General features: G+C 40.4%; 1 protein-coding gene across 2 annotated transcripts; it reads left to right on the top strand.

The window, feature by feature from the left end:
* The first annotated feature begins 69 nt into the window (after nucleotides 1-69).
* Nucleotides 70-26,470, top strand: braf (B-Raf proto-oncogene, serine/threonine kinase). Of its 2 annotated transcripts, XM_066724743.1 has the most exons (20): nucleotides 70-290; nucleotides 8,066-8,167; nucleotides 8,542-8,802; nucleotides 9,551-9,654; nucleotides 9,871-9,973; nucleotides 10,244-10,392; nucleotides 10,683-10,802; nucleotides 10,930-11,089; nucleotides 11,543-11,582; nucleotides 12,764-12,883; nucleotides 14,252-14,388; nucleotides 14,523-14,640; nucleotides 15,079-15,163; nucleotides 15,305-15,481; nucleotides 15,734-15,780; nucleotides 15,981-16,099; nucleotides 16,238-16,369; nucleotides 16,880-17,014; nucleotides 17,174-17,327; nucleotides 19,251-26,470. In XM_066724743.1, exons 1-20 carry the CDS (start codon nucleotides 129-131, stop codon nucleotides 19,271-19,273), a joined length of 2,448 nt encoding a protein of 815 aa, XP_066580840.1. In that variant the 5' UTR covers nucleotides 70-128; the 3' UTR covers nucleotides 19,274-26,470. The 2 variants fall into 2 exon arrangements, with proteins under 2 accessions (XP_066580840.1, XP_066580841.1); XM_066724744.1 differs by lacking the exon at nucleotides 12,764-12,883.
* Nucleotides 26,471-27,509: the final 1,039 nt, after the last annotated feature.

The raw sequence follows: 27,509 nt of genomic DNA, 5'->3' as shown, positions 1-27,509 counted from the left end.
CACGGCAGCGCAGTGCCGCTGTCCCCGCGTACCGGAGCTGCGCCGCTCGGCTCTCTCTGTCTCCCCCTGCGGCTTCTCGCTTTATTTCTTTTCTCTATTATTTTCCACTCAGTTTCTCGCAGTTTAAAATGGCGGCGTTGAGCAGCGCCGAGTCCCCACCGCCCGTCTTCAACGGAGACGCCATGGACCGGGATCCGGACCGGGAGCGGGGACTGGCGGAGCTGGGTGCGGGGCTCGACCCCATCGGGTCCGGGGGGATGCCCGGGGGACACCAGGACATTCCCGAGGAGGTGAGCGGGGGTGACGGGGCGCCCGGGCGGCGGGGGGATCAGGTACGGAGCGGAGACTGCTGGATGTAAATCTTCAGGAAACACCGGCTGTAAATATGGATCGTGGGGATGCATTGCAGGGACGGAGACGATGCACGAAATGCAAATGATTACAATTGATATTCAGCGTTTTTGTTAGATGCATATTTATTTCCCCAAAACGTGCTTTTGCAGTGATGATCGTGAGATGGTATTTATTTTACAGTAGTTCGCCACAGTTCCAATGTTTATTAGTAGGCCTGTAATTCCCCCGCCCCCCGTCCCTCTCAGGCTTCATGCAGCTGCACTGGCAGGGGGTGTTTGCGTCCAAGTTGTAGCCTAATGCTGTTAATATTAGCTGTTTATTGTTATCATTTTATACGTTTTATGCCTTGATGCTATAAACAATGTTACGTATTTCATGACATTCATTTTATGTAATACCAGTATGTTTTGATGTGTATGTATATAATATATAGCCTAATATATGCATATGATGTATGTATGTATATATATATATATATATATATATATACTAGTATGTGTGTGTGTGTGTGTGTGTATATATATATATATATATATATATATATATATATGCCTATATATGCCTATATAAGGTATATTTAATGCATGTGATGCACAATGCACCTTAGGTTTTGTTATTTTAATTGCTGTTCTGGATCTTATGGAAGATTAGGAACGAGCAGTGTTCCAATACATGCATGGTTCTGCTTTGTTGTGGTTGATTTATGTATTTATATTGCATTTTAAAATATTAATAATGTGGCCTATGAAGAATAATGCCCAGTTACTGCATATTGTGTTTTGTGTACTCTTGTGATCAAGTCAACATAACAACACAAAGACAGAATGCTTAAACAGGTAAACAATATTAAGCCCAGTTTATAACCACTTACTTTACAGATTGATTTTTATTATGTTGCATTAACACATATATATTGCCTATATAATATTAACAAATACCCATACACACTGTACATAGAAAATCCAAGGTATCCAACCAACCGTATATACAAAATATTAAATGGTAGAATACAAAACATTCATCCTGGCTATAACTTTGAACTTAAACACAATTGTGAAATTGTACAGGCCTACACATAAATATATGCACATGCTCACCCAGACAAAATATTATTCAGTATTTAATGAATATTAATATTTATTAGCCTATATTATTATTGATCAATTATGTATTTTTTTCAGTTTACTGATTCATTTTGTCAAGCTTAATAATGGTTCTAGATCACTGAAGTTGAGTTCAGATGTGCTTCCAATACTTGGGCTATATCTGTGGAATTTCACATATAAGGATTTTCTGTGTCAGCCTGAATTTAAAACTAAATTCTGAAAACACTTTATACTTGTTAAATGGCATTGGGATAGATCCTACAATATAACTTTGTAGTAGGGGAAAAAAAATGATTACTGTCATTAGAAAAGAAGCCCCCTAATATTTTGGCATGAGTTCTGTGCATCTGACAATGTGTTGTTTCAAACCTTTCTTTCCATTAGAGGAGCGAAAAATGATCCTGTGTTACTGCAGCAGTAGGGATTTTACAGAATCGGTTCTGTCAATTTCTTCCAAACACGGACCATTGTTGGTTTAAATTGGACCCTCCACGCTAATTAGGGGCCCAGTTTTTCGTTCTTCTCCATCTCTGTGTACAATATAGCCCAGGAAGGGTAGTCTGTAATGCAGTGGAGGCCTTGGGGAGGTTTCAGTCTACCACAAAGTTCCTGTCAAAACACCACTTGATAGTCAAACACATACAGAACTTCTCTTGTGCATGAAATAAGGTGTTGACCCATAATCATTTGTCTTCAGATAAGTACAAAATGAATGGACAAGTCACATAATACATATACAAAATATGTAGCTTTAATACAGTTTAAATAATTGAATATTAATATTTCTCATTTCAAGCAGCACTGACAAAAGTGATGCATACATTAAAACATGACCACCTGTCCTGTTTGAGAACTTTTTTCGAGGTACGATGCTTGATTTGATTTATTTATGCTTCTTTTGAGCAGAGAAAAGTCACCAAAACAAAGCCCACAACTACATCCCCAGCACTTCAGCGTGTCTGAGCTGCAACAGCATCCATACTGTGAGAAGAGATAGCGTAGAGATAAAAGGGTGTGATTGTTCGTCTTTTGTGTTACACATCTTGCCTTGCTCAATGTATGTGTCAATCTACCATAATACACAAATTGAAAATCTGCTTTAGTTTAAATCGCAAGTAATAAACCGATTACGCCACCATGTTTTTCACACTTGACAGGCACAAATTTTGAAACCAGTACGTGATGGCTGGTTTCCGTTGTGCAGAAGCAAGACGTGTCTAGCAAACGCATACCACTACTGGGTGTCTCATTTTCAGTTGGTGGTTGGCCTGAAATTTTGATTTAATCTGGGCTTTCATTGAATTTAAGCAAGTAGCGTTCAGCTGTCAGTAAATGCATCAACAGACAAGTTTGTCTTCACAGTCTTGTGTGCTGAAAATGCAAAAGAAAAAATGTGTTTCTTGATGCAATACATTATTCTTTGTATTATAATTAATTGAATTCAGAGATTATATTCTAAGCTTTCAACATGTGTTTCCAAATGGCACAACGAACAAAACAGATTCAGTGTCCAGAAAAGGAATTGGGTACCCTATTTATTGTGTTGTCCTACAGACATTTTTGTTCAAACAAACTTTGCCATATCTGCTGTCTTTCATTGAGACTTCGGAGCATTTATTTGGCTAAGAATTTAACTTTTTTGTGTGTACTGTATGTATGTGTCTCTCCAGCTGTATTACTACCAAATTATAAGCAGAACTTTCAAGTCCATCCATCTTTTTCAATTACATTTGTTCATTCTGTTCCCTCTTCCAATTCCCATTCCATTTGAAATCATTCTAATTAATTAATGACGTTACACTATGAAGCATCAGGAAAGCCTCTGTAGGCAAACATGCCAATCTTTGGAAATCCTGAGCAGGAGTCTTTCTGAATGACACTGCTGTTGTACCCCACATGGGTAGGGATACCAGACTGATGCATGAAACCAGACCTATCCTAGGAAGTGAACAGTTTGCAGGTGATGCCTGGTGAACTCCTTTCGAGCTTCCTAGGGTTAATTTAGACTTGGGGAAAGTGAGTGTAGTCTTGCAGCTACAGTGGAGCCAATTGTGCATCATTGTTTTTGGAGAACATCCTATGAGTGTGTGGCAGGGTTTAGGAGAGGAACATCCATTTGTAGGATATCCCTTGTCATGAGAAGTGGAAGAGTATACTGTTAGCTTGAGTTTTGTCAAATGATGCACATCTTTGAGATACCAGGAGCACTGTCACCAAGCGTCCTTAAAGTCTGATCATAGAGAGAGCCATTCAGGTCACACAGATCCAGAGTGGTCCTGAACCTGCTGCTTTATCTGGGCATCATCAAGGTTTGAGACCTGTGTGGATTTGGTTAGATGATATCCTCAACTTGTTCCAGGAGGAAGGGTGTTGAAGAAGGACAGTCGAGACCAGGGGAATATTTAGTGGTCTTGACTGATCATGAACTCCAGTCTGTCTGAGGCAGTTCAGAATAAGTGAAGGTAGTCAGGCAAGACCTTTAGCCCGGATCTAGATAACCTTCATGAAGGAGGTTTAATACAGTGCTTTCCACCTGTAAGGTCATGACCCCATTCTTGGTTGCAATGAAAATAGGGGTCAAAGAAGTGTTTGGCAGAGTGATTTATGAAATAAATTTTGTGATATTTTATATTTACAAGCAGTAGCATAAAAATTATAATGCTCCGTTTTGGGGTTACAGAAAACCAGTGTTGAAATGCTATCACACTTAAGGAAAAGGTCCTGAATCGGGTTTAAGGGATGGCAAAGTGGCACAATCCACATCAGTGGAAATAGGTGTTAGTATCCTTCCAAAGAAAGGTTGTGAAAAGCTCTCACTGTCCATAACCAGTTAAACGATAATATTACAGATACATCTTGAGTCTGTGTAAATGTTAGGACAAGCCTTCCTCGAGTGGTTTTTGATTTTATCACAGATCACATGCCGAGGAGTGGCTGTTTTGGTTTTTGAAGGGCATCGGGACTCCCAGTATGCATTGTGGTATTTTAAACAATATTGCACTGCCAGCATTGATGGAATTTTATGGGGAGGGCCTGTACATCTGCAAACAAAGTAATATCAAAGCGAGAGCTGGAGTGTTACATAGTGATTCAATGAGAATCGCTCTGAATAAATGAGTTGTTGGCTTATAGCCTTCACCTCCCCATAGAATCCAATAGAACACCACTAGGATGAACTACAGTTTTGAATTAAGGGGTGAGCACATTTCGTTTACTGTGGTAGAATCTGCTTTGGGTGGAGAGAACCTGTTTGGGGTGAAGGGAAAAGGTGGTCCTATCTCCTTAAGTACAGTATGAGCAGCTGCAATTTGAAAACAATAAATCACACCTTGTAAGACATCAGTGCAGTTGTGAACAGAAGTCAGTCACCATTAGCCATACCTACCTGCCCATCTAGGTATGAGTGCTCCACACTACTGATGGTTGTGGTTAATGCTCTGTATTTGCATTGTAGAATAGTCTGCTGGTCTGCTTAGGTCAGAATTGACAGAAGAAACTGGTTCACGTTCAGCTGTTCCTTTTTGATTGGCGTTTGTTTGTGATATGTTTCCTGGTAATGGAAATGTGCGAGTTGCTGTATCTGTTCTGTTTTAGTGTTGCCAATTATTTTATGCTCAATTTTCTTAGCTAGACGCACTGTATTGTGCTTCTCGACTGCCTTTTGTTATCCTCGCTAATAAGGGAAATGTATTATCAACACAACACTTCCAATGTCAGTCTCTTGAATTGAATGCACTGCTGTTATTCATTAACCCTGTCTCTAGTAACTGCATGGAGGCTGTAGTGATCATGGGGACAACAAACGGCAGCGCAGACAACTTCCCCTGTACGCCTGTTGTTTTTTCGCGTGGTTTTGCAAGACCCTATTGGTGTCATAGTGTAACGATGCACTGCTTTATTGATTTGCCACAAGGTTTGGGTCATTGGGTTGTGAAACAGTCTGTCTATTTGGCAGTTTTTTGAAAACCTGTTAGTAAGTTTTGGTATGGTTGGTGTATTTCATTACACTAACAGGCATATCATTTAGTCAAATGGTATTCAAAAGAGTTGAATGAAGGCATGGGTCAAGCCATGCTATATTCAAATTGTACCTGAAGTTTTGTTATAGGTGAATGCACACCATTATAATTCCCTTTTTAGAATTGTCACTGACATTATTTGAAAAGTCCCTTTAACATGAGGGGTGTTAGACCTACTTAACATTTAAATTAATTCATGCATTGTCCTTTGTTTGCAATCTTGGCTTTTTTCTGAAGCTATCCTTGAACAATGTGAATCAGAAAACTTGTACCTTGTACAAGTACCTTGGGACCTTGCATGTTAAAATATGTCCCTTAGACCACAGAACTTTAATTGCAAGTGTGCAATTCCATTTATTATGCATTGTACATGAAGCCAAGCACTCCTGCATAATTGTAATTATACCGTATAAGTAAAATAATGTAACTGATAATTTATGGTTGTGTTCAACTTATTTTACTCAAGATTTCATTTACACAGTGATACACTGTATATTTGCATTATTTTGCTCATTCATAATTATTGCAAATCTATATGTTTAAGCTTGCAAGCAGGTATTGTTATTATTTTAAAACTGAGTTAAGTTTAAATTCACAAGCTATGAGCATTAGGTGAAAATGTTAACAGGATGTCAAGACTTTGTAGTGTACAGTTCCATGTTTTTTGGATCCATTGAGAAAAATAATCTTAGTGAAGCCATTACTACTGTATAAATGACAAATGGAAGCTTTTATTGAGGCCATTAAAATGGTTTGTAATGCAGAAAACAAAATCAGCATTTCCATGATTCATATAGAATGTCTTCAGCTCTTGTTTTTGAAATTTTACCCTGTACCCTTTTGAATGTTTGAACCTAATTCTCCTGGTTGAAATGTAATGCCTCACACTTGTGTGTGTTTGGGTTCATTACAATGTAAGATGTAAAATAATTCTCAGTTAATTTATTAAAACGGTACCATCTATAGATAGGAAGTAATTCATATATGTATATTAGTATCAACACAAAAACATCTGAATGTAAAGTGGAAAAGTACCCCATGTGTTTTAAGAAGCTCGGGCATAAGAGGTATTTCAAAATCCCTGCAGCATGTATTAATGCACAACAATTTAAAAACCATCACAAGTACATTTCTGTAGGTAGTGATTTAAAAGTAATCTTAAGTGGGTAAGTAATGTGCATCTGTAAACTGATGCAAAGACAATAGAATTCAAGCAATCTATTTAGTGAATATTTTTGCGCATCAAAGAACACATTTTGGGCTTATTGTAAAAAATCAAACAAAAAGCGGGAGAACTGCCCCTATTACTTTTCTCTCCCCACATACCTGTTGGTATTCAGTTCCCGTAACCTGCAAAAAATTCTGAAATAAATTATAATTTTGTTTGGCCTTATTGTTTTTTTAACTGTTTGGGTTTTAGTTAATTAATGAAATCTGCAACTCCTAATTTTTATTTATTTATTATAAAAATACCTATTTTGTTTACCTTTTTAGTAGGCTATATAATATTAGAGAGATTTGTAAATGGATATAGAGATATAAGTAAATAGATACTATTTTATTGAATTTAGTATTTTTCATTTCATAAATAAAAACAATTCAATTTTTTAATACTTATGATTAAAATCTTTAAAAAATCTATCCTTAAAATCACTTAAAATTTTTAAAATCTGTGATTTTAACAAAAAACAAAACAATTAACTTCAAAATAAACGTGCCCAAAACAACAAAACAAATGTGATTAAAGCAAAAACTGCTCACCAACATAAAAGTCAAATACATTGAAAATAACTGAAAATGCATTGGACAAAATAAAGAAACAATTAAAAAGGTAAAAATAAAAAACAAACAAAAAAGGTCCAATGCATTTAAAATTAAATCCAAAACGGTCAATGTATTTGACAAAAGAATATAACAAAACGAAACCAAAAAACCCTAAACAATTAGTGGTTTAAAAGCAACTAAATCTTTAAAAACAATTAAGATTCATTTTTAAAATCATTTTAAAAACAATCATCCATAAAATATTTAAAAGATCTTGGATAAGTAAATAGATGCCTAAGCTAAAAACAGGAGCTATTTATTCATGAACTCTGCTAAATACCAGAGGGGGGAAAGTCTTGGCTGTTCGAATGCAAGGTAGCAACACGTGGTGGAAAATATCAGGATTCTTGGTGTGCCAATTAGGGTTCTGGGAAGGAGGTAGCCGACCCAAGGCTACCAATACATGAATTAGCTCATACATTAACTGGTGTCCACACCCAGTAGACTAATTGGCCAGGCCATGGAAGAGTTATGATGACCTCACTCTATAAGGTGTCACCTGAAGCATAAGAAGGTGAAATGGTTTGCTCTTGGGAGCTGACAAGGGAGTTTAGCAGAGAAACCAGTTTTGTCATCCTATGTAATCAGGTCGGGTTACTCTTAATGTTTACATGGAGAAAATTAAGTCACACTTCAAATACGGCTTACTGTGCGAGAGGTGGTTACTATTGAATTTAGAACCCTGGAACAATGGTATTTTGGGACTTTGAAGCTTTGTCCCTTTCGATGCAAATACTAAAGCGTTTGTGTACTCTTTTGCAGGTATGGAATATCAAACAAATGATAAAATTAACACAGGAGCACTTAGAAGCACTGCTGGATAAGTTTGGTGGTGAACACAACCCCCCATCAATATACCTGGAGGTGAGTTAATGATTATATGGGCTTTTTGTGTATTGCTTTTCAACAACATCTTTACAAACTTAACTAAAACTCAAGAAGTTAACATATCTTTGCGATGCAGTGGGAAATGAATTTTCTATAGAGTGCTGTACATATTTTGTGTGCCCTCGTGTAGGAAATGGTGTTTAGAATATTGTTATACTAGTAACCAAAGCTTTGAATTACATTTACTTAGTCTGCTGATCCAGAGATGAAAATAAAATCGCCAGGAAGAAACGAACGCACGAATGTAGAACTTTCAATGCCAAGTGTGTTACTTCATGAAAAGGAAATCCAAATCCTGACACTTCCTGATGCAGGTAGTGTTTGAGTGTTGTTCCTCCTCCTCTCCGCAGGCGTACGAGGAGTACACCAGCAAACTAGATGCTCTACAACAAAGAGAACAGCAGCTACTGGAGGCCATAGGGAATGGAACGGATTTCTCCTGCTCCTCTCCTACCCTCTTGGATGTGAAGCTCCCAGGAGGACAGGGCTTCCCCATGGCACCTACCACCCTCGCTGTTCTGCAGACGCCCTCAGACGCTGCTCGCAATAACCCGAAGTCACCCCAGAAACCCATCGTCCGGGTCTTCTTGCCCAATAAGCAAAGAACTGTGGTGAGTGAAGAGATGGTGACAGCCGTGTTGATGGAACGATTTTGTTTAGGGTCAGAGTTTTAAAAGACTAAACCTGTTATTTATCATGGTGTATTTTTCAATAGGGCTGCAACTAGCAGTTAATTGCGGTATGTCATAAATCAAGTACAGCGTGCTCAATATGAGCAATCTGGATTCCAGTCAGAACTCTTGGTCACGCTGCTGGGGAGTGATGGAAATCAGTAACAGTCTTTCGCATGCGTCTGACCTCCCAGCAACTCTTATTGTGTTCGAACTTGGTACATAAAGGCCACATCGCCTGGAGTAGATCATTATGCCTGGGCACTGAGCGGGGAGGTATGACAAGAACATTGTATTCCTGCTTCTACATCATTTGAACACTTTGTCCCAGATTTAATCATGAATTTGACCCAACCGCCAATCACTTATTACAGTCCCAGGACTATGATGGTTTCCGTTTTATACATTATTGTGGTTAGTTATGTTCAGGGAATGACATAATAGTTATAGAAACATTCTTGTGTGTAGCTGCAGAAACTTAGTAGTACGAATCTTCGAACTGAAATGACCTTCAATGTGATTTATGAAGACATATAGACATGGTTGTGTCACAAAAAGCATTCAGTAGTGAGGTTTATTTGGACACTTGCATTTCAGTAGCATCCAGTCATTCTCCAAGCAGAAGAATTCAGTTTCTAGACAGCATGGCGGGTCTCTGTGGCTTTACCTTGCTTTTACATCCCCACAGGTCCCAGCTCGTTGTGGGATGACAGTGCGGGACTCTCTGAAGAAAGCCCTGATGATGAGAGGGCTAATCCCAGAATGCTGTGCAGTGTACAGAATACAAGATGGGTAATAATCTTTTTTGTCTGTGTGTGCATATAGTCCTTTTTAAATTAGTGTTAAGACTCCATTATAACAGTATATGAAATGGCATCTTGCAATTAGAGAACCTGTATAAAGACTTCTCTTCAACAGAGTATCTGGTCTAAGAGTTTCTGCCATAAAGTCAGGTATACTCCTATTGTAGTTTGCACATTATTTTTGTTTCTTGTCATCTCTCTTTAGGGAAAAGAAACCAATTGGCTGGGACACCGATATTTCCTGGTTGACTGGGGAGGAGCTGCATGTAGAAGTTTTAGAAAATGTACCACTAACAACGCACAACTTTGTAAGTATAAAACGAATCCCATCCCTTTTCAAATCAAATTCATGTGTGTTTTATGCTGATTCTAGACCTCTAACTAGTTAAACATGTGAGTAAGTAAATCAGCTAATTAATGACAACATCTTGAGAGCATAATTTACTGTTGTGTAGATTACGAAACGATGTCAGGTGTCATTTCCTTCTTGTGAATGTTATTCTTGTACCAATGTTGTTAATCGTTGATGCACTTGAACTCGGCTGCCTTGTAAGCATTTCCTCTCTGTCCCGGCGCAGGTGCGGAAGACCTTCTTCACCCTAGCCTTCTGTGACTTTTGCCGGAAGCTCCTATTCCAGGGTTTCCGCTGTCAGACATGTGGGTACAAGTTCCACCAGCGCTGCAGCACAGAAGTGCCTCTCATGTGTGTCAACTACGACCAGCTGGAGTAAGTGAACACCTTGGTTATAGCGCCGAGGGAGAGCGTTCATTCCCCCCCACCCTTTCTTACAATAGGATTAATTTATGTATCCATTCAATAGAGCAGGGTTTCACTAGGGGGGAAAAAAAACCTCTAAGGCTTCACCTTCATGTACTATAAATATTCCCCAGTTTTGTTTTCCCCTTCCAATCCATTATGGAAAAAGAACAGAAGCGAAGTTGCAGAAGGAAATGCAATAACTTGTGTTTTCTGCCACCGATTGATTCCTAACATGCCCACCCTCTCCCCTCCTGCAGCTTACTGCTGGTATCCAAGTTTTTTGAGCACCACCCCATCACACAGGAAGAGATGTCCTCTGAGGGGACCACCCCGGTGTGTGAAGTCAGCCCTTTCATCCCTCCCTCCACCTCCAGCGGGTAAGAGTTGAGTCGATCCTGAGTTCCCCTTGGCTTGCACTCCACCAGGCGGGTGCCGGGCTTGTAGCCATTGACCATTCAAGACCCAGTGCTGAGTTTTTGGGTTTGTTTGCTTGTTTCTTCACAGGTCTCTCTGCCACCCCAATGCCTCCCCTTCGAAGTCCATCCCCATTCCTCAGAATTACCGCCCTGGGGATGAAGACCACCGAAACCAGTTTGGCCAGAGAGACCGCTCTTCCTCTGCTCCCAATGTCCACATTAACACCATTGAACCAGTCAATATTGATGTAAGTGAACCTCCAAGCTTGGGTCTCTTCTAACCTGTCGTGTGTGTAGTAGTGGTCAGGGCTCTGGACTCCTGAGTGGAGGGTTGGGGGTTCACCCCAGGTGGGGGCACTGCTGTGGTACCCTTGAGCAAGGTATTTAAGGTGCTCCAGTGAAAACCTAGTTGTATGTCAATTGTATGATGCCCTGGATAATAATAAAATAACCTGGAAAGAGGCGATGCATGTATCTTTAAAATCCATCTTGCATCACAAGTTAATGCCTTGTTAATGCCAGCTGCAATCTGCTATTTAAAAATTCGGGTGGAAATAATCTCATGTAAATTGATTAATTCATTTTTACGTTGCTTGCAAAATGTTCAGCTCATTCGTAAAACAAAGCAAAGCAAGTAAAAAGACAACTGTGATTGTGGACTAGGCTTTGTATGAGCATTTTGTTCTCTTTTCTGTTCTCAGGACTTAATTAGAGATCAAGGCTTGCAGAGATCAGATGGAGGTAAGACCCTCTTCTGCATTTAGGAAACAAACCTTTATGGGTGCTCAGTTTGAGTGGTTTCCTGTCTGTATTTTTGTTGTGGTGTGTTTGTTTCTTCTCGTCGGTGGTGGTTCCACTTCCCTGAGCTCACAAATTGCACTTCACAAAAGTTACCATAATAATATTAAGATTTTCTAATAAGTTTAAACAATATGCATGTGATCCAAGAGAGGTAAGGACTAGTAAGCATGGTCATATTCCGTCATTGATTTCATCCAACTAAAACCAACATCTGTCAGCTACCCAGCGAACCCAAGGAAATTAATCACAGTCCTTGTCCTTTTACAGTAAAATAAGTTTGTGACAACACATTTTAGCCACTGTATTTTCTATAAAGCATGTTTTTTCCCCAGATTAACAAATAACATTTTAAATTCAGAATATACAATGTAAATAGTGCTGCCTACAAGTACTGTTTTTGAATAACTTAATGAAAATGAGGGGAATACTCATCAAAAGCACAGAATGATCTCAAAGATGTTGGAGAACAAGGAACCAGGTTTAAACAGGCATAATGGAGAGAGTTACTTTACATTTTTGTCATCACACCCCCTGTTTCATTCTGCATGTTATTATTTGTAATGGCTTAAACCGGACAATATGTCAGATCTGCTGCTCCATGCATATCGAGAATATACACGTTATGCAACTATGTAATTAACCTCTCTTAAGATTGTGTTTCACATTCACTACAGGATTAATTTATAAAGTGCCTAGACCTAGATCAGACCCCTCTTCTGTCAGTGATGAGAGGGATAATTTAGGGTTAATGTTCCATGTTCTGGATTCGTTTTTGTGGCTGTGTGTGTCCTTATTGATTTGCCCCATGACCTCTGTTCAGCAGTCATGGAAAAGAAAGAGAAAGTGATCATGAGTTTGCACGTAAATATTGTGTTTGCACTGTGTTGTTGCTGTAGCTAAAGTTTGTTTACTCCGCAAAGTTGTTTGACGGCAGTCGCCCAACACAAGTTGTGCTACACCATTGCCAGGGTACACAAACCTTTACAACCGTGCCCCTGTCCACACGTTCCCTTTCCTAGCCCTTCTGTTCAGACCTCCACCGAACGGCTCGAGGCTGCCACAGTCTGGGTGAGGTATCGGGATTCCTGGCCTGTGATCTGTGTCTGTCTCTCTCCCTGCAGCCCCCTTGACCCAACCAGCTCGCTGCTTGAGGAAGTTTCGAACCCGGACCTCAAGCCCCCTCCTATACTCCTACCCCAATGACATTGTGTTTGATTTTGAGCCTGGTCCCGTGTTTCGAGGTAGCTAGGCCTTTGTGTCACACACTCTCTTTCTGTATCTCACTCTCACTCTCACACTTGCTCCGTGTCTCTCACATTCACGCTGTTCTGAAAAGCTCAGCTTGGTTGACTTAATTTTCCCTCAAAAAAACATAAACAAAAGAGGATGGATGAAATTCAAGGTTAATAATATAATAATATGAGCTGTGGTAGGAAGAACGATACCTGCAATTGAGCACCAAAAATGGCAGCAGAATTGATAATATTCTCTGTGATTTGCTCAGGTCTGCTATTTAGTTTTCAATACATCAAAAAAGTGTTACAATACAGATTTATTGTTTTAAAGTGTTATGTATTTTTATTTGTTTAAATTTACAGTTGAGTATATCTTGCCTGCAGGACTTCATTAGAACTTGAAAATTGTCTTTTTAAGGGGCCTGTGCTGACATTTTGCTATTTTGTTAAACATTTTGCCACCTCTCTTGTAATTCTGTGGATAAAAGCTTTATTTGTATCAATTATAGTAAACTGATATAGGTAATGAATATTTATATTAAATTTACATACAATTATGTCAAGTCTTGAGTTCTCAAAAACATTAATCTCTTAAATGTTTTTTGATAAATAAATCAACAAACAAGAATGTTAAAAGAAAAAAAATGTAAAGGCAAAATTACTTTAGGACTGGAAGTTTATGGAGGTCTTTGCATGCGGATTAAAAATTCACAGCTGCTTTACTGTAAGGTGTATCCTGGCAACAACAAAACGGGACAACAGCACTTGACCTGCAGTGACCTGGTGACAACAAATACTGTTTTTTCTCCCTATTGTCTCCAGCTCTAGTGACTGGATAATGCAGCGAAGAAAAGAAAGAACAGTCTGGTTATATTTTGAAAGCACAACTGCTTTCGAAGCAGAAAAAAGCATGAAACGTGTCTCTATTATACCACTGGTCCTACTGAATAGCAAAGACATAGCTGTGAAAAGTGTGAAACACATTCCAAAATTAATTCAAATTATCATCTTTGGGATTTTTTGTGGGGGGCGAGGGGGACAACCAAAAAGATGGATGAAATCTATGCAGATGCTTATGCTAGTGGAGTTTCCACTCTGTCCTTCTGATCTGTCGGGGCTTTACGCACGTGTGAGGGTGAGCTCCCCTCCAGAAAGAGAGACAACACTGCTGTTTTCTAAACCCACGCCACCTCGAAGCAGCATCCTCTCCCCTGCCACACTGCATGCCTCCCAGTAATGCCACACCTTCATGTCATGAGAGCAGACCTGACACAGATTGCCTGCTCACCTTTCTCTTTCTAAATTCCCCCCCCCCCATTATTCTCTTTCCATTCCCTTTCCATCGTTTGTTTGTTTTCTATTCCCGCTCCGCAGGTTCCACCGCGGGTCTGTCGGCCACACCCCCCGCCTCTCTCCCGGGCTCCCTGACCAACGTGAAAGCCCCGCAGAAGTCACCTGGCCAGCAGAGGGAGCGCAAGTCCTCTTCCTCCTCTGAAGATCGCAATAAAATGGTGAGTGGGGCTTTCTCGTGGTGGGTTATAGGTAGCAAAACAAAAGTCAAACCACATGCAGTTAGTAGTAAATGTTGTAACTGGATGTGTATCTGCTTTTGAACAAACCCTTTGTTTGTTTTTCTCCCTGTCAGAAAACCTTGGGACGCCGCGACTCCAGCGATGATTGGGAGATCCCAGAGGGGCAGATCACTCTGGGACAGCGAATAGGATCGGGTTCCTTTGGAACGGTTTACAAGGGGAAGTGGCATGGTAAGAAACTGTGGTATTAACCTTTTATTGAAGCCTCCAGTTGGATACACACAAAATGGTTTTTATGGATGAGATGCACATTGATGGGAATAACAAATAAGCAACAAACCCTGCCATCCAGCTCTAAATATTTACATTCAAACAGCAAGTGATTTACAAAAGAAATTGGGAAACCTTAAGTGTATCGAGACAAAATACATATTTATTGTAATTTTAAGAGAATCTTCAATACCCGGTTCTCCTCTTTAAATCCCAAACGCGGCATAAAGGCACAGCTCAAGCATAATTCAATGTATCGGCACAATCGACTGAACGCAATAAAGATTGGCTGTTGTGTAATCCGTTGTTTCCTCCACCGCTGGACACGATCCCTGTAGCACTATGAGGGCCTGAGCGATGGGATCGAAAAGCCGATTTTAATTGTCTTTTCTCTCACAGGGGACGTGGCAGTGAAGATGTTGAATGTGACAGCCCCCACCCCCCAGCAGCTACAGGCCTTCAAGAATGAAGTTGGGGTTCTCAGGTAGGGGACAACAGGTTGTTTTTTCTCTGTAGTATGGCTTGCTGTTAGTCTCTCAATGATGCACTTTTATTGTGCAGGATAGAAAGGAATATCCCAGTTCAAGGAGGCATTGCATGTATTGATTTATTAATATTTCTTCAGAAAAACGCGGCATGTCAACATCCTGCTCTTCATGGGCTACACCACCAAGCCCCAGCTGGCCATTGTGACACAGTGGTGTGAGGGGTCCAGCCTGTACCACCACCTGCACATCATCGAGACCAAGTTTGAGATGATTAAACTCATCGACATCGCACGGCAGACAGCACAAGGAATGGAGTGAGTAACCGGCTCGATTTTCTGTCCAGTGTAGGTCTCCATATTTTGCTCCCTTAGATTCCCCATGTGTGGCCCCATCTACATCGCATTGTTAAGACCTGGTCATTTGTCTCGGAGTTCAAAAGATAGATTTGAGTATTGAAGTATCATTTCTGCATTTATTCATTTGTTTTTTTTAATTTATCAAGAATGTAAAAACCAAGGGTATTGGATGGATCTGAATGCTCTGTCTAAAAGGTTCTTTTTTTCCAGCTACTTGCACGCCAAATCCATTATTCACAGAGATTTAAAGAGCAACAGTATCCTTTCTTTCAGGCATGGTTTGAAGGGACAACAAGTTTATCACGTTTACTGTGAAAACGAGTAATCTGGGACTAGACCAATGTGGCTGTAGATTTCAGAATTAAAAGGTGTGGATTTTGCAGAAACTGTAATACACAATGCTTTTAAAAAGATGTGCTTGAAGTCTGGGAAAGGGAACATCCTTAACCGGCTTCAGACATTTTCCTGCATGAAGACTTGACGGTGAAGATCGGTGACTTTGGGCTGGCTACAGTGAAATCTCGGTGGAGCGGCTCCCACCAGTTTGAGCAGCTGTCCGGGTCGATCCTCTGGATGGTGAGAACTGGGAGATGTTCGGGTCTCTTATGGTCACAGTCTGATCTTGTACCTTGACTGGTGTATCGTGTTTAATTTACCTTGAAAACGTGTTTAGTTTTTTGTGGTAATTGGTCTTGTATGTCTGCCTGCTTGTAGGCACCAGAAGTAATCCGCCTGCAGGACAAGAACCCCTACAGTTTCCAGTCCGATGTTTACGCTTTTGGCATTGTGCTTTATGAGCTCATGACGGGACAACTTCCCTATTCCAACATCAACAACAGAGATCAGGTAAACTAGGACAGTTGAAGGTAACTTTAGCTTATTTAAATATTGCAGTTTTCTTTTTTAAAGGAAAGCTACAAGGATTTTAATATTACATCTTATGGTTTTGACAAGGGAATAACAAGTTACATTATTCAGAAGTTACATGAAATATCAAAGCCGCCACATGATGCATTAACTTTATCAAGATTGTTGAATTATAAATCCGGTAACTGACAGAAAATGTATATTCATCTGTTTGTTTTGAATACCATACCGTGTTTTGTACCGTAAATATATTTTGCATCAGCTTGGCATTACAGCTATCAGGCACAAAGGACTGAAACATCGTGTTTGACAGAGAAAACATCCTTAGGCTGGAATGATTGAGTTTGTGAGAATTAAAACAATGGAGCTGCTGTCTTTCAGAAATGTGTTTACTAGACTCCCTCCTGGGAAGGCATTTCGGCTTAATTTCATCTCTAACAGCAGTAGGATCTGTGTCCACCGAGTATCATGGACTTTTCTCTGCTGCAGATTATCTTCATGGTGGGGAGGGGCTACCTGTCTCCAGACCTCAGCAAGGTGCGCAGTAACTGTCCCAAGGCGATGAAGAGGCTGATGGCCGAGTGTTTAAAGAAGAAACGGGAGGAAAGACCCCTCTTCCCACAGGTAACGGATTGAAGAAGAGAACAAGAGAAAAACTAATACATTTCCTGCTGGTCGTGGCAGTTGGTGTATAAATTAGGCAGATGTCAGAGAAGCAGGATTCCCCTTCGCTGGTATCTGTTCCTTTTTTCAGAGTTTTTTTTTTAATTTCTTTTTTTCTAGACTTTAGCATCCATAGAGCTACTGGCCCGCTCCCTACCCAAAATCCACCGCAGCGCATCAGAGCCGTCCCTGAACCGGGCCGGGTTCCAGACCGAGGACTTCAGTCTGTACGCCTGCGCCTCCCCGAAGACACCCATCCAGGCAGGGGGTTACGGTGAGTGGCCGTTACCCAAAACGCGATCTTTGTGGCCGCTCTGAAATCAAACACTCAGACGTGAGTGCCAGGGGAGTTCTCTGAAGTTTAGTCTTTTAGTTTCTGTTTTGTCTCTGTCCTTTAAGGCCTTTAACAATCACTGGCAGGGTGTTAGTCACTTTCTATTTTTATTATCTTGTGTATAAATGATCTAGAGATTTTGAGATTTACCTTTTGAGACCAATTTCATCAAGAGAATAGCCAAGAAAACCTACTGCTCTTACTTTCTTTATATCAAACCAGGAACACTTTCTTTTACAGTGAGGGAAAAAAGTATTTGATCCCCTGCTGATTTTGTACGTTTGCCCACTGACAAAGAAATGATCAGTCTATAATTTTAATGGTAGGTGTATTTTAACAGTGAGAGACAGAATAACAACAAAAAAATCCTGAATAACACATTTCAAAAAAGTTATAAATTGATTTCCATGTTAATGAGGGATATAAGTATTTGATCCCCTATCAATCAGCAAGATTTCTGGCTCCCAGGTGTCTTTTATACAGTTAACGAGCTGAGATTAGGAGCACTCTCTTAAAGGGACTGCTCTTAATCTCAGCTCGTTACCTTTATAAAAGACACCTGTCCACAGAAGCAATCAATCAATCAGATTCCAAACTCTCCACCATGGCCAAGACCAAAGAGCTGTCCAAGGATGTCAGGGACAAGATTGTAGACCTACACAAGGCTGGAATGGGCTACAAGACCATCGCCAAGCAGCTTGGTGAGAAGGTGACAACAGTTGGTGCGATTATTCGCAAATGGAAGAAACACAAAATAACTGTCAGTCTCCCTCGGTCTGGGGCTCCATGCAAGATCTCACCTCGTGGAGTTTCAATGATCATGAGAACGGTGAAGAATCAGCCCAGAACTACACGGGAGGATCTTGTTAATGATCTCAAGGCAGCTGGGATCATAGTCACCAAGAAAACAATTGGTAACACACTATGCCGTGAAGGACTGAAATCCTGCATCGCCCGCAAGGTCCCCCTGCTCAAGAAAGCACATGTACAGGCCCGTCTGAAGTTTGCCAATGAACATCTGAATGATTCAGAGGAGAACTGGGTGAAAGTGTTGTGGTCAGATGAGACCAAAATCGAGCTCTTTGGCATCAACTCAACTCGCCGTGTTTGGAGGAGGAGGAATGACCCCAAGAACACCATCCCCACCGTCAAACATGGAGGTGGAAACATTATGCTTTGGGGGTGTTTTTCTGCTAAGGGGACAGGACAACTGCACCGCATCAAAGGGACGATGGACGGGGCCATGTACCGTCAAATCTTGGGTGATTGAAAATGGGTCGTGGATGGGAATTCCAGCATGACAATGACACAAAACACACAGCCAAGGCAACAAAGGAGTGGCTCAAGAAGAAGCACATTAAGGTCCTGGAGTGGCCTAGCCAGTCTCCAGACCTTAATCCCATAGAAAATCTGTGAGGGAGCTGAAGGTTTGAGTTGCCAAACGTCAGCCTCGAAACCATAATGACTTGGAGAGGATCTGCAAAGAGGAGTGGGACAAAATCCCTCCTGAGATGTGTGCAAACCTGGTGGCCAACTACAAGAAACGTCTGACCTCTGTGATTGCCAACAAGGGTTTTGCCAACAAGGGTTTTGCCACCAAGTACTAAGTCGAAGGGGTCAAATACTTATTTCACTCATTAACATGCAAATCAATTTATAACTTTTTTGAAATGCGTTGTTCTGGATTTTTTTGTTATTCTGTCTCTCACTGTTAAAATACACCTACCATTAAAATTATGACTGATCATTTCTTTGTCGGTGGGCAAACGTACAAAATCAGCAGGGGATCAAATACTTTTTTCCCTCACTGTATTTCTGTGTAAAAGTTTAATTACATTGAAACTTTTTTCCTTCTTTTAACAGGAGAGTTCACAGCATTTAAGTAGCAGATCAGATTCCGCCAGTACATCCCTTGTCACTTTTTAAAAGTCTTGTGTTCCTACAGTGGGTTCATCCATTTAAAAATTAGTTATGAGAATGTGCTCTCTTCCTCTCAATCTGAAGAACCAACGACTGGGCTGGAGCAGCAATCAAACAAACTAAATTTACGCAGAGAAATCGCCGCAAATCACAAGAAACAGGAAAAAAACAAAAACAAGCATCATATTTAAAAAGATAAAACACCATTAAGCTAAACCATCTGGGATAAATAAAACTAAAGAAGCCGTGGAAACCCCATAGGAGACAGAAATACACGCCGAAGGTCTCCCTTCAGAAAACCTGAACCAGGGGAGGAAAGAAGAATAAGTCAGGAAGGAAGGAAGGAAAGACCAAAGGAAAGTGCAGCTGTTGCAGAGGAGCTGCCTCACCTTGGTCTCCCCCTGAGGAGCGCACAAGGTGGGACAGAGCGCGGGAAACGCACTTTGACACACGGCACTGTAGAGCGGAGAGTGGGGGAGCCAGCGCCGGCTGCTAATTGGCTGGAATTGGTTGGCAGGCCTGAGTCGTATCCAATCCCTGAGCGGCGCTGGCGGACACAGGGTCAGACCTGTTTTGAAGTTGACTTGAATGTTGTTGTTTTTTTGTTGTTTTTTTGTGTTGTTGTAATTGTTCTTGTTTTACTTTTGTTGTTCAATTATGTTGAGGGGAGGGGGAGGGTAGTAGCCTACATTTTTGCTAGTCTTGTGTCCGGAAGGGACTACGTTTGTTGAAGACTTTATCCAAGACCGTGTACGGGTGGGGGAGATTCCGGTACATTCCGATATACTTTAATCCGCCGTTCTCCTCTGTGAAACTCTTGAGAAGCTACATAAGCGATTTGGCGTGTATTGCTGAGGAAAGCCCGTTGCTAGTTCATTCGTGAAGCTGTTTCCAGATCACGTGGATCCTGCTTTCTTAAAAAAAAAATCATTCTCCCCATCAGCGTAACACTCCTCTAAAGCCCATTCCTGTCTCAACGAGATTTTTCCCCGCCTTTTGGCCGCAATGACACGGGCACCGGAGCACAGTGTGTTGTGGAGTGTCTGTCCACGTTTTCTGCTCGTAGTGATGTAAATACAGAATGGTAATGGAAGAAAGCTGGGTAATTAGGAGTTATTGTTCACAGTGTAGGCAGCACCTTTGCAGATAGACCACGTGATAAGAGAGGAGTCTCTGTACAGGATTTCTAACTAGCTGAGCCAGATGCTCGGTTTACCATTCCAGTCAAAGCAGCGTCTCCTTTGTGGGATTCTGTATTACACTAACTGAGTGGGAGGACCATGTCTTCACGTAAGCCATCGCGGTCCTCCCGAAGTAAATCCTTCTGGATGTTTCCACAGAGTTGGTTAAGGGTAAGACTATTGTAGCGCCCTGTGCCGCAACTCCAAAAGAAACCACATTCCTTTATTTGATGTACGGTTTTCTTTCCGCTGGTCTGATGAAGCAAATGCCAGTTTTCTTACTACTACTTGTGACTGTTCCTTTCGATGGTCTGTATATGTTTTTAACAACTGTTGAATATTTACTTCAAGGAGTGTGAGGTCCGCTTCTGCATCAGCTCTCGGCCAATTACGTAAAATATCATATTTTGCCCGGTATTTATCGAAATCGGGAACTGATGGGAGAATCCTAAGTGGGAAGGAGACTTGTGTGAAGTTGTAAATATGAGGTCACTACAATATACCTGTTCAAAACGAGTAACGAATGAGTTACTGAAGAGAGGGCTGATGCTGGGAGGTTCTGGAAGCCCTTGATAAATCAAAAAGCACCTACTTGTTGTTACCCATGAACACGTCCATCTTACCATTCCAAGCGTCATTTTAAAAGTGATTCTATTTTTTACAGTTTATTTTTGCTATGTTTTGTTTTTGGACAGGCAGGCCTGGAATGTCAGAATTATTTATTTTTTTTCCTTCCTTTTTCAATGGTGATTTTAAGCTGTGTGTCTTTCCGTAACTGTTTAACTACTAATCCAGAGATGTCTGTGATTTTGCACTTTTCATGGGGAAACGATACAAGCAATGTCCATCTTTGTTTTTTGTTTTTTTAATTTTATTTGAAGTTTGCTGTTGGGAGGACCTGGAGGGGGTTTACAGTAATTGTAACTGCCGTGAACTGGATTCAAGAAATAGATTGGGGTGATATTAAGACTTGGTTTAGTCCACAGAGTCCTGTTCGAATAGCAATGCACAAGAGGAGATTAAATGAAAAGCAAATTGTGCAACATTACTGACACTTCTAATCCCACAAACCCTCTCTTATGTGAGAGACACCATTTGGCATAAAGAAAAATCCACCCTACATGCCTTGTTTCAGTAGGTGGCAGCAGAAGCCATTTGAAACATACAGAGTTGGTCACATAGGTAAAACAGGAAGAGAATATATATTTTTTTCCTATGATGCGTTTTGATATCTGTTCTTGAATGATAGGAAGATTGGTTTGTTTGGGATTGTGGAGTTCAGGCAACTGGGAGGATTTGCTTACACATATCAAACGAATTATTAGTTATTCAGATTAGTTTAAAATATTTTCAGGTAAGAGGAAGTGTTACAAAGAAATGCCTTCTTACCAGGCAAAGTGTTATGACCTAAAATGTTAATGCCTATGGGGAGATGAGGGAGCAGAAATAGGAAATCAGAGCTCTCCAGTACTCCATGGTATAGCAAAATGAAGGGAATGGTTTTTAAAAGATGTGTAATCTACATTAAACTCAGTTGTACTATATACCCATTCTCAAGGTCCGTGCCTCATTTGCAAGCTTGTAAAACATTTCATATTTAAGTCAAAGTTATTTGAGAACATAGATTCCTTAAAACGGCTGTCATTTTAGAAGTTAATGTTTTGCTTTTTGTTTTGTTCTTGACTTTGTGCCAGGGAAGGGAATTGCTATAAGCTTTGATCAGTGCTAAGTGCTCTGTGAAAACTGTCTGTTTTGTCTCGAAGAGGTGTTTTCGTGCGATCTTGCCACATGTCACATATCTAGCTCTGACAGGCCTGACATCATGAAAAACACTTCAATTTCAGGGTGTTGTGAAGTGTATTTTGGAGAAACTGAGGGCAGTTGATGGCTTAGAGCTTTTGGAAAACAACAAACGGGAAGATGTATCTCGTTTTTTACTGGGGAGGTGAGCTTCTCAGGCTGGGCTGAGTGAATTAGATGCAGATTTGTGTGGAGAGGTGTGTGATATGTTGTTTTTGGTTAATTTAATGTAGAGGAACTCTTTACGTGTTACATGTTTGATGTAGACCATATATAAGCTAGTGACTCAACAAGCTCTTGTGTGATTTATATGATTTTTAATGCTCAAATATTTGAGTTTCTGTAAACTGTCCTGATTCTGATAATCGGTAACAATCGTTTCATGAGAGATGCTTTTTTTATCTGCTACCCCATTATTGTTGCACAAATCCTGCTGGAAAGTCATTATTACAGGTGTGTATTGCGCCAATGCATAACTCTACTTATCTGATTGCATTTGTATATTGGACACTTGTATCCCTTTGTCGGTTAAAAAAGAAAGGTTGCCGTTGCACTGCTTAGACCTCCAGACATTTGCATTCCTTTTTCACATGATAATTGCATTATCTCCCGGCTGCAGCACACTGCCCTGAACCAATCAGATCGAAGACGGTTCATATGTATGGACCAACATACTGCTCTCGCCACAGAGGCCGTCCTCAGTTCATGCAGTGAGCCTAATATGCAGGTGATTCGAAAGGCATTGATCTGTGGAGTACATAACCAAGCCCTATCGGCCGGCCTGGTACTCAGTAGGGGCTGCTGTGGATCTCTGCGATAAGAGAAGTCCAATTTATTTCTCATCCCTAACTTCTTGCAGTCCAGCTGTGCATTCCCACGGGATCCTGTCCTGAAATCGGCAACATGCTGAGCCTTGGACTCGGGCTCACAATGTGCATAGCAGAGATAAGTATGTGTGTGTATATATTAATATAGTGCATTTCCAGCCAGTGAAATATTAAATTTTGTTATTGTACTTCAGCTGCCTTTGACCCTTCCCCTAACTGGAGGCTCCTTTCTCCTGCTTGTGAAGACCAAGTGTGTTCCCCTCTTTATTGTGAACGTAGGAGGTGTCGGCTGGCTAGTGGCTAATCCACCCGAGATAAGACTGCTTTGTAGCTCCAGCACAACCGTACATATTATATATGTCCAACTGGTAAATATCATTCCAGTTCTATGGTGGGTATTGGTTCTCTGCATTACCTGGTTGCTGATCTTTTGACGTGGTGGACAATGGATGGATGGATAACCAAGGCTAGCTCGATACATGCAAATACTGTGTATTTCACATGCAAAGTGGAAAAATGCAAATCAAAATCTTTCAGTGGATAAAAGACAGCAGTTGTTTTTGAAAGCACAGTAGAACTTTGTGTCAAGATGCTTCATATCAGAAGTGCCAAGCATCATGTCTGACAGTGAGGTAGGATGAAGTGATGGGCTGAGGGAGCGCCAAAAAAACCTCAGTGTAAATGGGAGAATAGGTAGTAAGTTTATCTTTTACAAAGTCAGTAAACAGTCTGTATCTGTCTAAGGGGCAGAACACAATATGGATAATGGAAAAATACAATCCCTTGATATGATCTGATACAGCAGCAAGCTGTGGAATGATTTATTGTTATTATTTCCTTATTTATTTTCTAATGCACCTCAGAAGTCTTTGTCAGACTTACTACACAATATGTACAATGCAAGAGCCCCATCTAGTTACCAAGTTACAAACGATAAGAAGTTCAGCGTTTCCTAAACGGTATCGGATGCTGCATCACAGGTACGCAAAGTGGTTCCCACCAAGGTTTAGTCCGAGGAAATGCAGGCTTCACCCTTTGCCCTCCATCGCAATCCCATCGACACTTGCTGCTGTGTTGTTGTGTCGGGTTAGCCTCACAGTTCATGGCAGGTCTTAGGAAAGAGTTCTAGAGAAAGAGGATTGAAACTTAGGATTGCCAAACTGAAAAACCTAGGAAACCTTTGCTCAATAAAGTGATGTACAGACTGTAGAGGTTGCCTGTGCCATCTGCTCCACACAGCAGACCGGATGATTCTTCCCAGGCTGTAATACTGATGCTCCCTGTGCGCTTCCTCTGTATGTTTCAGATCGAACCTGAGTGAACTACCGATTTCCATCCCGGTGGTGTAGTATTCCACAGCACAAAAACTGTCACGAAGGTCATTTGTTTTTTAAAGGGGGACAACTGAGAAGAAATTGGAGAAGAGTTCAGACAGACTAAATCAAAATCCACTCGAATGGCAGTCTGTCCTCACTTCCATGTGTCCTGGGGCTGAAATGCCTGTAAAACTGATAAACGACTCCACAATGATAATGTGTGAAGCAGCATTGTAATTTACACGTGTGGCAGTGGGGGAGAGTCTGGGTAATGCAGGCCAGGTCCTCAGGGTATTTATGTATTGTTTACGGTGGCCTGTCATGTAGTTGTATGTACATCCTAATTTTTTATTTTTTTTTCCTTATATATAAAATATTCCTCTACTTATTTGAAGGTTTACTCTAAATGTATATGGAAAAAATATCACCCCCCCCCCCCCCCCCCCTCAATTTATTGTTACAAATATTGTACCCCTAATTACAGCAGTTATATCTGTATTAAAAATTGGGAACTTTTAATTCCCTCAGACCCTTGACTATTACAAAAGTGTAAATGACTAAAACAGCTGTCCTAGCGCTGTGCTCTTATTGGATACCTGTTGGACAGCAACATTTTGTGGAAAGCTTTGGTCTCTGCGTTGTGTGTGTGTGTGTGTGTGTGTATACATATATGTCTATGGATGAATATGCGTTTACACATGCTGGTGGTCAAAAGCAGGGGCTGGCGGACATCTTCTTACTTCACTGCAGTGAACGTTAGAATCTGTGTGAATTGTTGATTTGAAATACAAATATTCATCTGCAGAGGAAATTGCTAAACGGTTTTATTATTTGCATATTTACAGTGGTTGCTTCACCTGCCATACAGATCCTGTAATATTTTAGCGGGTTAAAGTCGGGCAGCTGGGGAGGCAAGTCAATCAGTCCTGAAACCTGTTCTTGCTCAGATTGTTGTGATTTATTTAGTATGTTTAGTATGTTGTTGCTCGATTTCCTATTTGTTCAGTAGAGAAAAAGGAAGCCAAATCTAATCACCCCAGGATTTGAGGCGAAATACTACACAAAACAATGACAATCTCTCCTTTCTGCTCTGTAAGAAGAGCTAATAGAATTGTGGGATTAGCTGAGGGGAAATGTCAGTAAAAGGTTTCCTCAGTTATATTTTCTTTTCCGAATAGATTACAAACATGTGCAGAAGCCCCAGTAGGTGGTTTATAGTGTTTTCAGGTGGATCTAACATAACCCCATCTTTTTGACTGCTAGTGTGTGTTTGTGTGTATACGTGTATAATGTGTGTGTGTGTGTGTGTATATGCACACACACACACATGCATATAATGTAATTGGTTTAAAAAGAGTTGAAATGCAAATGACTACCGTAACATAGTTTTGATGGACCTGTTGGTACAGTGAGGTGCTCCATAGGAATATGGCTGTTCCACGTAACCCTGCGTACAGAAGATGCTCAAAATGAGGAATTCATGGGAGTGTATGTTTTCAGAGTGCTGTATTTATTTTATATATTTATTTTTATTTTTAAAAGAGAAGAATGTTGTTACAGAGGTATATCTTTTAAGCGTGTTCCATTCTGTCGATTTGAAAGTCACTTTCACTTTGTATGGTTAGCCCTTGTTTTTTTCTGTATGTTTTTAAGACTGTAGTTCACCCCTGTGTGCCCTCTTTCCTGTCCTGTAAACTCATCGATGCCAATTTTCCACTCCCCACTTTGCCTGAACCTTTCCCCCCCCCCCACCACCATCCTAACTTATCATTAGCCCTTATTTTGGGAAGTTCATTTCACTTGTAAATTTGTACAATGAAAATATTGTCAGTTTGCTAGAAGGCATGGCGACTAAAACATACAAAAAAAACAAAAAAAACAAACAAACACAAAAAAACGTTTTGATAGATGAAATTCTGAGAAACTTTATTTCTGTGTAAAAATATTTAAAAGACTGTATTATATTAAAGGATAAAAGAGGTAAATGTATTTGTTGTGAATATGGAAAACTGATATATTAAAGAAGTGCATGAAACATTGCCAAGTCTGTGTGAGTTTTTTTTTTTTAAATACGAGTATGAGACTTTTCTGGATGTAGCTCCATTTTACCCTACATATAACGAATACATATTTATAATTCATAATTCTAATTCTTGCATTTTCTGTATAACTCATTATAACTATATAAGTATATATGTAATATACTCATCCAATTAAAAATGGACAATACAATCTATAAATCGAACAGCAATAGAAAAACTCTTATTATTGTTACAAATATGAAATCAGTTTTTAAAATCTCACATCATTTTTTTTTTCCTTAGACTGAAAATATGTTATTATCTTCTAGATAACCAGTCATAACCAGTAGTACCCTTGTGAATAAAGGCAGTGTGGAAACATGTCATTTAGGTTTTGACCACATGGTGGTAGTGGCAGCCACCTCTCAAGACTTTTAACATTAAATTCATAGATCACTTTTTACATATCAAATTGTCTTAATCTTAGTCTGTTTTTTCATAATGATTGATGTAAGGTATTGGTTCCATAATGTTGCAAAATGCAGATACTGTTAACAGTAGTGCTTTAATATTGAAGATGTATAATCAAAATGGGAACAGTACATTGCTGATGGTGTTTCTGGTGTATTATTTTGTATTGACACCCTTTCTTTGGGATAATTGCTGTTGAATCGGGTGTAATTGTCGGTGAGCGTTTGGCAGGCGTTTCAGAGACGAAGGCTGTAGAAGTCGTTAACATGTCAAAAGGATCTGTCTCGGAGGTGATGTCAGCCTGGGAGAAAGGAAGAAAGACTTAATCGAAGAGCAACAGGGGACACAAACTCATAATCCAAGCATCCAAACTATGAAATGGGAGAGCAAGGGTGGGGTGGATTTCTGTGCACAAACCACATATAACACCTGCCAAAGCCCATATGTGTGTCCAGTGGTGCAAGGAGCAGAGACAATGGACTTCTGAGCAGTAGACAAGTGTGATATGGATTGATGAGTCATCCTTCACTATGTTCTTGATGAACAAACAACATCAGCCCAAGACTACCATCCCGAGTACCTGATT

Source organism: Amia ocellicauda, chromosome 15, assembly GCF_036373705.1.
Source record: "Amia ocellicauda isolate fAmiCal2 chromosome 15, fAmiCal2.hap1, whole genome shotgun sequence".
NCBI lineage: Eukaryota > Metazoa > Chordata > Actinopteri > Amiiformes > Amiidae > Amia > Amia ocellicauda.
Note: the sequence above shows the minus strand (reverse complement) of the source record. Positions and strands in the feature narration are given on the sequence as shown.

Bases quoted from the DNA above. Each gene is read 5' to 3' on its own strand.
- braf (XM_066724743.1), top strand. From the start codon at position 129: ATGGCGGCGTTGAGCAGCGCCGAGTCCCCACCGCCCGTCTTCAACGGA. The intron at 15,164-15,304 runs GTAGGGGACAAC...ATATTTCTTCAG, and splicing joins AATGAAGTTGGGGTTCTCAG to AAAAACGCGGCATGTCAACA. The intron at 16,100-16,237 runs GTGAGAACTGGG...GCCTGCTTGTAG, and splicing joins CCGGGTCGATCCTCTGGATG to GCACCAGAAGTAATCCGCCT.